The sequence below is a fragment of the Molothrus ater genome, chromosome 24, assembly GCF_012460135.2.
Source record: "Molothrus ater isolate BHLD 08-10-18 breed brown headed cowbird chromosome 24, BPBGC_Mater_1.1, whole genome shotgun sequence".
Lineage (NCBI taxonomy): Eukaryota > Metazoa > Chordata > Aves > Passeriformes > Icteridae > Molothrus > Molothrus ater.
The window spans coordinates 5,644,719-5,656,181 of NC_050501.2; the positions used below are offsets into that span (position 1 = coordinate 5,644,719).

Sequence of the window (11,463 nt, forward strand, 5' to 3'; positions counted from 1 at the left end):
CCCCTGCTCCCCTCAGTGCCCCCATGTCCCCTAAACACCCCTGTCTCCCTTCCATTTCCCCTCAGCACCCTTGGCTCCTCTCAACACCCGCTCCCCTCAGCCCCTGGGTCCCCTCAGCGCTCCCGTTTTCCCCTCACGCCCCGATTCCCTCAATATTTGGGAATATTTGGGTAACACTCTCAGGCACGTGGTGGCATTCATGGGTCCTGCATAAGGCCAGGAGTTGGACTCAATGTTCCTGATAGGTCCCTTGTGTCTCGGCTTATTCTATGATTCTCCCTTCAGCTTTACATCTCCTCAACATCCTCACTCAGCACTGCCATGGCTGCCTCACCTAGGGCCTGGAATAGGGGGAATCTGGCTGGATTGTGCAGAAAAAAACCAAAACGGTTTCTATTTAAAAAGAACCCTGGGCAGTTTGCTTTTTAACATCTCTTGTTGTTGAGGGGTGTCTATAACCTCAGGACCTCCTCTAAATCCATCCATCCCAGTGAAGCACCTTGTCCCCTGCTGTGTGTCCCTCCTTGATAAGGTTTCTGAAGATCACGTAAAGATTTACTCAGCTGGGAACTCCTCCCGAGTGCCAGGTTTAGAGGCACTGAAACTACAACCCACATTCTCACTGCACTCATGCAGAAAGTTAAAAGCCTTCGTTTCCTTCCAGGGTTCCCCTGTGCCCAGAGGGGTCTGCCAGCCTCACATCCCATCCAAAGGCAGATAAACTAACAGGAAGGATGCTGCTTCTTATTATGCAGGGAGATGAAGCAGAAAGATCTGCTGTGTCTACGAAGAGCCTCTTAAATCAGCACAGAAGGAGCTGCCTTGCCTTAGACTGTCAGCTCTGCCTGGACAGACTGTGGTTATTCATGTGACAAGTGTGGCTCCATCACTGTCTCCCAGCTATCACCATTCCTGAAATCATCTCCCTCAGCAAAGCCTGTTTGCATGATTATGATTAGCAGGATCCTTCCAAGAACTGGGATGGGAACAAGGAACCAGGATTTCGGTGCTGGTGCTGCTGCATTGCTGTAGGCAAAGACCCCCAGATCTGCCGCACCCCGAGGATAATGATGACACTTCCCTGTCTGATGGGTGAATGAAGGCACAGAAGGAGTAAATCACCTGCACAAATGAAGCTTCCTCCTCCTAAATGCCCTGCAGCAATCCTGCTTTTCCCTGTGCTCCTTCTCCATTAATTCTGTGCCTGCCCTACACCCTCCCTAGCTGCTTATCCCAAGATGTCTGCTACACCCAAGTCCTTCCCCAGAGAGCATTCCCAGACATTTGTCAGCCCTTCACGTTCCTGCCACAGCACACAGGGCTTTGGACCAGCTGGAAGTTTTGGACCACACTTAAGTTTGGCCTCAGATGTAAATTCCTGCCTGGGATCAAAAAACCCTGTTTATTAGCAAGTAAATTTGGCAAGGGCCAAACAGCTCTGCTCCAAGAGAAGCAGGGATGCTTCCAGGGTGTCTGTGGAGCACATTTTCCCTGAGCAGTGAGTTGCTGACTGTGGTCCTGGGCAGGCATGAAGATTTCCCTGATACTTTGTGGTGTGGAGCTCCCAGAGGAAAAGGACCCTTTTCTGGGAAAGGAGAGCTAGATGAAGAAGGGAGAGATGTTATAGTGGTGTAAAATGAGATTATATTGAAATTAACTACTCCTGTCTTGAGACAAGCCAGGTATGAGGCATTTTCAAATGGCTGTCGATGCCCATCTGTAGCAGAGACTGTCTTGCTTTGATGATTTCACTAGAAAAATCACACTCTTGACTGAAATAGAGAAACCTGAACAGGACTTGTGTGGACGGATCTCCCAGACAGCGCTGTGCCAGCTCAGCCCTACGTCCTCTGCAGCGCAGAAGCAGACTCGAACTAATTGTGGGAAGGTTTCAGCTCAAGAGCTAATGTGAGACAGGCCTGAATTACCAGTAGTGCAGACATAAGAGAGACAGGGAGCAAAACCATCTGGAGCTCCTGGGAAAGGATGGGCTGATGGGCAGAAATGACTCTTCACTGCCTTATATGAGGAATCACAATACCAGCAAGGCTGGGGAGGCCACGGTAAATCAGTGACTTCAGAGCCATCTTCCCTCCTCCCAAGCTGTGCACAGCTCTTGCCAGTGGTTATGCATCTGAGGGAACTCAGTGCTTTATGGAGCTCTGAGATACAGATTTCCAACTGTCCGGACCCCACTGTGGTCCCAGCTACTTAAAAACAAGTTCTCCATGGCAGAGGTGTTTCTCCATGTGTGTTTCCACAGCCCTTGCCAGGAGCAGGGCTCCTGCTCAGCGTTTCCCGACGAGCAGTTTGAACCCGGTAGTTTTTTTGATTCAAAAAAAAAATCCCCAAAAACAACCAACAAAACCACGCCAAGACAAACAGCCAGGAACTGGAGGCAGAGGGCAGGAAAGCAAGCTGCCAGGGAGGAAAGAGGCTGATTGGGAAGTCACCGGATTGGAGAGAGATCAGATCACCCCTCCCCGAGCTGCGGGAAGCTGCCACCAAGCCTGACCGTTAAACTGGGGGATATTTGAAAAGATAAACCCAAACCAAACAAACAAAAAAAAAAAGACACAGAACGGGCGTGGCAGGGGGGATTCAAACGCTGCAGCGAATCGTTCTGCAAATCCCAGCTCCAATAGGCAAATTTGCTTTTGCTTACGCTGGCAGAAAGCTGGAAGATTGCTGACTTCCGACCCCGCTGGATTCCACAGGCGGCTTTTAAAGCTGCCTGAAAGCGCTGTGTCCCCCAGGAAGGCTTCCAGGGAGAAGGCTTTGTCCAGACAACCGGTTGGAGCCACCCCACACTGCCCAGTGCCGTTCCCAGCCTGGATGGAGCCACTGGGAGGCTGAGCTGGGCTGGAATCTGCTTTTGGGAGGTATTTCTCTTTCCAGAGAAATATCCTCGTCACCCACAGCCCAAAAACCCCCCCAAAGCAGAGCGACAGCTCTGTCACTGTCGAGGAGGAAGCGCCCTCTGGTGATGTAATGAAAATTCCCCTTGGTAATTCAGAGAGTGAAAGCAGAGGCTGAGCTGCTGGGAAGGGATTGTGAAAGTCAGACTGCATGGAGGAACCGGGTGTGCCTGGCCAGGAATATCGCTGTGGCAGGAGGCATGTCCGTTTGTGTTTGCAGCTGATAAAATTGAAATTCCAGCTCCTACCACATCCCTTTTGCCCACCTTTCCCCCCTCCTGGTGACCCAAATATCACAGGTACGGGAAATACCTGCCTGGTGCTCTCCTCCCCTGGCGTGCAGGACACAGGGGGTGTTTGAAACATCTGTTCAGGACACACAAAGATCCAATCTGCCTTAAACCTCTGGAATGCAGGCACTGAGGTGTGGAACCCCTCCCTAGCACTGCCTCTTTTCTCTGGAAGTCCGTGGTCTCCTCAGGGTTTCTCCCACTTTTCCCAGCGGGATTGGGGCTTATTCAAGGGGACAGGCTGCATTGCAGAGTTTAGAGAAAACCCCAGCTCGTGTTGCTGCTTGCTGATGAAATGCAGGAAGGAGGGGAGCAGCTTTACACCAAATTCTTCCTCGTTTTGCACAGGGAGGCTCGAGAATGACTCAGCTCTGATTTTACTGGGCAGCTGAGACCTTTGGCCCTATTCAGGTGGACAGCCAGGGCTGTTAAAGTGATCCAGGTGCATCAGGATGCCAAAATGCAGATGGCAGTTTCAGGGGTCTCTCTGCTGAGGACCCACCACGGGCCCCACCTGAGATGTGCTGCTCACAGCATCTGGAGGAAGATGAGAGGGCAGACAGATTTAAGTAGCACAGAGGTAAATTTAAACCTCTCAGAAGTGCACTGAGAGGTGCCCCCCAGCTCCCTGCCCGGGAGAGTTGTGCCAGAGGCACGTGGGCGTCCCTACTCCTCTTTTTAGGGGTCCCAGCTCCAGGGCAGGATGTCAATCTCGGCTTGCCCGAGGCATTTGGCGAGGTTTAACCCCGAAGCCCGAGGGCTGCACTCGCTAAACACTGAATGTTCACGGGGAGCAGCTGTGATTGCAAGAACTGAAGCTCATTGGGGTCATTTTCTGCCAGGGCCCCGGAGCACTGGCTCATAATGACATGCACTGTGATCGTTTGTCAGATGGAGATGTCATTAACGGCCACTCATGTCTCTCCAGGGAAGACACCCGTGGCTGGGAGAGCTCTCCCCAGTGTGCACATCTCTGCCTCTCTCCACTTAGTTCGTGTTCTGTTTGCCTCTCCTGGTCCCCTGAGATGATGTTCAGGAAGGAAGGAGATGATTGTGCTTGACTCCTCTTTTCTCTGCTGGACTTAACAAGGATTGGACATTCTTTTAAATGAAGAGGAAGAGGCAGGAGATGAGAGCCTTGGGATCAGAAATGCAAGGCTCTTCCAAGAGGATTTGTTCTGGTTTAGTCTGTGGTTACACCTCCTCTCCCCTCCATCTCCCCATCCCACTCTGCTCCCTCCTAACACCCACACAGCAATCTTCCACTCCCTGCTGTGACTTCTGGGGAAGAGGCTGTCATGTGAAATCCTGGGAGAGAGAGGGAAGAGAGAGAGAGAGCGATAGAGTTACCACATGGAGCTCTCAGAAAGCATCACAAGAGGCCCTGCAGAGCAGGCCGGCAGCCGGAGAAGCGCCGAGCTCCCCCTCCCCCGAAATCCTGGGCGCTCCTCTCACGGCTGGAGCTGGGGGAGCGGGGAATCGTCTTGGAAGCTTGGGAGCCGCCTACACACATGGCAAGTCTTGTCAGCAGCTGATAAAAGAGGTGGGAGGTGGGGAGATTTCGAGGGGGAAGGATGTGGAGGCTCTGGTGCCCACATAGCTCCCCCATCCTGTCTCCTGCAGGGCTCCCACAGCTGGGATGGCCACGGGCTTGGCCCCGTTGGTGACACACGTGCAGTGAGGAGAGACCCCAAAAAGGACTCGGATGTACTTCAGCAATGACGCAGAGGTAGGGCCATTAAGCAATTACTTATAATAGTAATCTGACATGCTTTTCCCCTCCACAAAAAGCAGCATTTCCTTTTGTAATAAAAGCACAGGCTGTTCTGTGTTCTTTATTCACCTCCACGCTCACTGAACAGCTTTGGGGATAGAAGTGACAATGATCCCCGCTCTCAAGTCACTCTCGCCACTGACCTGCTACCCTTAATGATGGGGGATTTATAACTGAGAAGGTTTAGCGCTGTAGGGTGCTGCCATCAGATAGGCTGGCCAGATCCTATGGCAGGAGGAAGGAGCCAGACTCCCTCCTCACCTGAGTCATTGAATAGACAATTAAGTGTTTGGTGTTGGCGTAAACACAGGCAAATTGTCACTGGAGAAAACCTCAGTGCCTGTGATGGCTGGCTGTGGTTAGAAGGTGGTGGTGACAAACACCTGTGACAGCAGAAGGCCAAGAGGCATGGAGATGATGGCATGGCATGGCATGGCATGCTCCTGGCTCTGGAGTATCTCCTGATGCCAGCTGCTTTTTGGGATGCTCAGCATCTTGCAGGACACGAGCAAACCTGGCCACAGCAGAAGCAGCAAGATCAAAGTGAAATCTTCAGAAGGAGCACCCATGGAGAGCTAAGGCAGAGTTTGTCCCTGCCCTTCAGAGAGCAGATGCACAAGGCAGAGCTCTAGCACGGGCTTGGATTTCTGCAAGGAGAACAGAGTGAGGCACTGGCCTGGTTTCCAGAAAGGAAGAACAGTGTGTCACAGAGGAGGCATTGAAAAGACCTGAGGCTTCTGCCTCAGCTTTCGGTCTTACTCCTGCAGACACGTGGGTGCTGGTGAGTTCAAAAGGCTGAACTGGAGGCTGTGCTGCAGCTGGCACAGGACAGGAAAGCTGTGGCTCCCTCCTGCAGAGCTGCTGGAGCAGAGACCACAGAGGGTGTCCCCGTGTCTGCTGGAGATCCCTGCTCAGCTCACATCAGTCCCTGCAGCGCTGACCTTGCAGTGGGACTGTGGAATCCAAGATGGGCAGGAAGCTTGGTACAAGGCACCATCTCCAGTGCCTGGAGCCCCCCAAAGACACTGGCAGCCCTTCACAGCAAATCTCAAAACCTCACAGGATCTCTGACATCCTCTCCAGCTGGTGCATCCCACAGCACAGGTAGGGCTGGGCACACCACACATTCCTCCAGCTGACCCACCCATTTCCTATTTTCTGCAGACATGACAACTAGTGAGTTAATCCTGCAGGCCATAAACTAAGCTGTATTAGCAGACACCATCTGTCCTTTTTCATTTGCTGATGCACGACCTATTTTGCTGTGTAGTGGAGCAGGCACTGCAGTTTTGGGGCTTGCATGTTGCAGTGTCCCTATTGCCAGGGCATAATCCACTGTTCACAGGGACCTGCTGGTGGGAGAAAGCTCCATGACCTCGCAGCCACTGGGACCTGCTGCCATGGGCAGGTGGTGATGAAGCCTGTCCCTGTGGCTGCCTGGCCTCCAAGGAGGTTTGGGCTTCAATCCCACAAAGCACCTGGAAAGGAAAGGTCTCAGCAGAAGCTCCAAGGACAAGAGCACAAACTGCCCTCACAGGTCCTTCTGAAGCCCTTCAGCAATGGCCACATCCACATTCCCTCACTTGTCAGGAGGTCGTGGAGAGACCTGAATTCACATCCCAAAGTGGGGTTTATGGGAACAGGCTCAGCACTCCAGCCACTCTGCCTGGCCTGGAGTAATTCCTGTGCTTTACAGAGCTGAGCAATGGCAATCACACCAGGACAGGGAAAGACAGGAGAGAACTCTTCCTTTATCCCACTGTCCATGCCTTGGAGCAGTGTGGTGACCCTTGTCTGGGTACAGAAGTACAGACATGTAAAGGTCATAAAACCATCAGGATTTTCCAAGCCAGTTATTCTTTGACTTTACCAGCTCTTGAGGCAATTCCAAAGGTTAGTCCCTTGTCAAAAGAAGCCTCCTGAATTTACCAACTTTCAATTTAACTCAGCGCTGGTGGCAGGAATTTTCCTGAGTTCTGAAACAAAAAGCCAGGAAATTCTGTGGATGTGTGCTAAGGAGTCAGGAGGGAGCTGAGAGGAGGGCTGGGTGCTAACACACTCATCTGTTCCTCAGAGCCAGCATGATCAGTGGTCACTGAACCTCTGGACTCCCCAAATCAGCCAGAGAATTTCAGCTTCCTGCCTCACTGCACAAAAGCAAAGAGAGAGTGGAAGGAATTATTCAGACTGGCCTTAGCCAGACCACTCCTCTCTGATTTAGCTCAGTTGCATTATTTGGGTTTTCCAAAGGACTCCCAAGCTCCTGGCTGGGATGTGCCCAAACCCACCCCCTTCTGTGCCATCAGTGTCCTCTGAGATCCAGCACTGCCAGAAAGCTGGCCTGGAATCATTCCCCTTTCCTGCTAGTCCAGCTCTTTTCTCTTAGAAACTGGCCTAAGCTCTGAACCCTGGGGTTTCCCACCCTGAAATCTGTGGTAACTCCTGCACAGTCTCACTGCCTGCAGAGGTGTTTGACCCTCAGCTTCCAGCAGCAGCAACCCTGCTGCCTCCTTCCTGCCCTCCCTTAGCTTTGCCCGGTGCCCTTTGTGCTATACACTGCATCAGGTGTGAAATAATGTTCCACAACATGCCCTGGTGTTCCTGTAAGCTCTGCCTCCCCATGCTGCCCTGGAAAAGGAGAGCTGGTGTCAGATCTCTGTGCCAGGCACAGACTGACAGTTTGGGGTGCAAATCCCCACTGTGTGAGCTGATCCCAACTTTTCTTCTGTCTCTCTCTGAGCTTTGGGAGGACTGGCTCAAGAATTGTATTGATCTCAGTCCAGGAACAAACATTCCCCTTCCACAGGCCACAGCCTCCCTCTCCTGTGTGTCATGTGAGGAAGAGGAGCAGGAAGGGCAGTGCTTTGCCAAGACTAGAACGTACCCAAAACTGTGGCTGCTGTCTGGAGGTGGGAAGGGGAAAAGAGCCCATGTGGTCAGCCCTGGAAAGGGCAGTTCCTGCTGAGAACTGCCTGGGAACAGTCCCACTTCATACCAGCAACAGCTGTGAAAAGGGGAAAGAACAGCGATTCTGGACCCTGCCAGCAGCACCTCTTGCCTGCAGCCGGGCTGGGGGAGCAGAGAGAGCTCCCAGCACAGCCCTCTGGCCCCACACAAGGAAAACTTTTGTCATTTTCCAGAGGCTGAGCCAGCATTAACCGGGTGGGAATGTGTGAGCCTCTCACTCTGAACATGTGCTTGCTCAGGGTTCCCTTGTCTCAGCTGAGATCTTTCCCTTGGCTGCCAGGCCCCCGTTCCCCAGCTCAGCCCAGGCGGTGTTCCCCTGTGCAGTGTTCTCTGCAGCACAACAAGGTGGGCAAAGGGAGAGAGGAGCTGTAGTTTGTCCTTCATTCCTGGGCTGGCATGGGAAGGCAAATGGGGTTTGTTCTGTTGGGTTTTTGTTGCTGACCCACACCTTCCTTGATGCATGACCACAAGCCCATTCGCTCTAACTTGAAGCACAACCCACCTTTACCACAACCAGAAATGCCTCTTCTCCCTCACCCTTTACCACCATGAGAAACACTCATCCCTCGCTGGGGCTTGTCATCTGTGGGCTGTCTTAACCACTGTTGGAGCAAACTGCCCCCCTGTGCTGCCTCAGGCTGGGCTGTGCACAGCAGAAAATTGAGTAGGAGGTTTCTGGGGCAAATCAGTGTGCACTGAGACCTCAAATGCTTCTCTGAAAATCAGCCCTGCTGTTGCTCCAGAGCATCCTCTAACAGGGAGCAGCAGCCTCTCATCTGCCCAGCCCTGCCATCCCTTTTCCCTGAGCACCAGGAAAAGTCCAGTGCCTGACACTGAAACAGCAGTAGCTGCCAAGAGCCTCTCAGCTACCACTGAGTTTACAGAATCCCTCCCTGCAGGCTCTCAGGGGGAGCTGTCAGCAAAACCAGCCCTATTTAAACCAAGCAGAGACAGCCTGGCTTTACATGGCCTCCCTCTGCCTTTCCCTGCTCCTCTGGAATTGGCATTTTTTTGGGAAAAGCCTCTCAGGCAGCACCAGCTCCTGTGCTTTCCCCTGGATGTGAAGCTCAGCACTCAGCAGCATGCAGGAGTTCACACAGCTCTGGGTGCTGCTCCAGCTATTCCACTCCCCTTCCATGGATCTCCTGCAGGATCCACAGCCCAGCACCCAGGGTGCTCCCCATCCCCAACGGTGCCCTCAGCATGGGATGAGCAGCGAAATCACAGCTTTGAAAATCTGGCAGAGGACATGGAGCAGAGCCCTGTCCCCGGCTGAGGACCAAGAATGCCTCTTTCCATCCAACACGCCAAGGCTCTGAGCCCTGCCAAACCCCAGTGTTTTGTTCCTGCCTTGGCAAGCAAGGATGGCAACAAAAGCATGTGCGAGGCAGAAGGAGTTCAGTGAAGGAGGGAAGTGGGTTTGTCTTGGGTCTCTGTGACCTTTTCTGGTTTGGAAAAAACAGAGATGTGCAGAGATGCTCACAATGCACAGCAAGTAGGCGTTTCCACTGCCCCAGCAGCAAACAAACCTCGTGGCCTCCTTCAGTCACAAGGAATTGGAGCCCAGAGCCACAGCCCAGCCTTTGGCTGCCGGGGTGGAACCAGGAATCCAGCTCCTGGGAGTTGGGGCCTTTGCCTGTTTGCAAGGAAAATTTATGTGCAGCCATGGAACCTCACTATGTGCCTTGTCCTCCAGCCCTGGTTCTCTGGATATCAGCTCCTGCTGTGGGATGGGAACAATTTTTCTTCAGCTGGCAGCAGCTGACCAAGTTGTTTTGGAGTCCATGGACTGGGAGTTGTGTCAGCAGTGCCCTTCCATGAGGATCCCATTGACTCTCAACCTCTCTCCTTGGAGAAGCAAGCACAGAGAAGAGCTATGGGGCAGGGCCAAGAGAAGGCTGAGACTGAATGACTCCAGTGATTTCTCCGTGTGGCTTCCAGCCCTTACAGCTCAACCTCAGAGAGAAAAAAGTGGTGGCAGGAGGAAAGAAGAGAGTGGGTTCTGTGCAGGTAAATCAGGAATGCACCTCCATCCTTCAACAGCTGAGAGTCAGGAGCAGTTTATAGCAAAATAGAAAAGCTGATTTGGCCAATGGGATATATTTCTGTTGGGAACCAGAGAACTATTGATTACTCAAGTAACCTCAACTATTTAACAAACAGCTACCCAGCAGAAAGAAATTTCAGCCTGGCTTTAGGGAGAGGATCAAGGGTCTCCAGGTGGCCAGGCAGCCAGTGGGAATGTGTATTCCCACTCTCCTTGACTCTCCTTGCTGGCACTGCTGCCCGGCCTGCTCCCAGTGGCACCAGATAAGGAGTGAAAACAAACACCAGTAGTGCCTGTGAGGCCCCGACAAAGAAGGGGAAAAATGTTCACTGCAGTGGAGTCGTGGCCAAGACAGCCTGTGAAATAGGCAGGATTAAAATGTCTCACACAGGACGGCTCAGCTCCCAGCCTTCTCTGACACTGGCACAAAGGCAGCTCCTCCTGCTGCTCCAGGTCTCTGCAGAGGCTCACAGGTCCATAGCACTTTTCCCAGGAGGGAGCACGAGTTCCCTGTTAATGTATTTCTGTATTTTTGTGTGCTTGCCAGTGACAGTCTGTGGTGGGGCTGAACACACAGGTGACAGAGCATGGCTGTGGGGACAGGGTCACACCAAGCACCGGGAGCGGTCAGAGCTCATCTGCTGCAGCTGATGTGCAGATGCCAGGCTTTGTAAATATTCACATGATCAGCCCTTTTGCAGTGTAGGCAAGTATGGGGGAAAGCAAAGAGAGCCAGCTGAGCCACGGAGAAGGTCAAGGACTAGGAGGGGTGACTTGGCCTTTCTGTTTGTGAGAGGCCCTGTGCCGTTCCTGCACTGAATTTTGAATAACCTTGAAAAAAAATCAAGTTGGAACATGACTTTGAAGCAGTCTTGCTGCTGGTCATGCAGAACCACAACCTGGGAATGAAACTGCAGAAGAACAGCAGTGTTAACTCCTCCCTGCACCCTTCCCAAGCTGGCCTGGGAGCCCAGCTCAGGCTGTGCCCATGAGGTCCCCGTTGGGGCACAGGGGCCCATGCAGAGCTGGCTCCCTCCCAGCACAGCTGCCCTGGGCAAGCTGAGGGCTGGCACAGAGCACTGACGGGCCCTCCCTCCCTGCCTGCCCATGCCAGAGGCTTGGAATGCAGCTGGCCCTGCAGCCACCTGGGTGACAGCACTGCCTGTCACCCTCCCAGCATGGAGCTCCCACCCCTTGCTCCCAGAGAAGCCCCACAGAGCAGCACAAGCTGTTGCTGTTGGCACTTTCCATCCCACAAGCAGCAGTGGTCCCAGTAGGCCCAGCACGTGTGCCTTGGTGGGGAGGGACTGTGCCTCACACAGCAATTGCTTCCCCAGTTAAAGCATGTTTATGCTTCTTGTTTGCAGTTACACTCTCAAGCACTCCTGGCTGCATTTCTCCATGGTCCCACTGGGTCACAGCCCCCAGCCCTTTAAATGCCTCGGAAAAGTGTTGGTTCAACAAAAT

General features: G+C 52.9%; 1 protein-coding gene across 1 annotated transcript in view; it reads right to left on the reverse strand.

Moving 5' to 3' along the window:
- Positions 1–4,580: 4,580 nt before the first annotated feature.
- The window catches only part of LOC118695371 (uncharacterized), a 17,294-nt gene continuing 10,411 nt past the window's right edge, over positions 4,581–11,463 (reverse strand). Inside the window, exon 5 of the mRNA XM_036396885.1 lies at positions 4,581–4,711. Within this exon, the coding sequence (XP_036252778.1) occupies positions 4,581–4,711 (131 nt within the window). The remainder of the gene's footprint in view (positions 4,712–11,463) is intronic.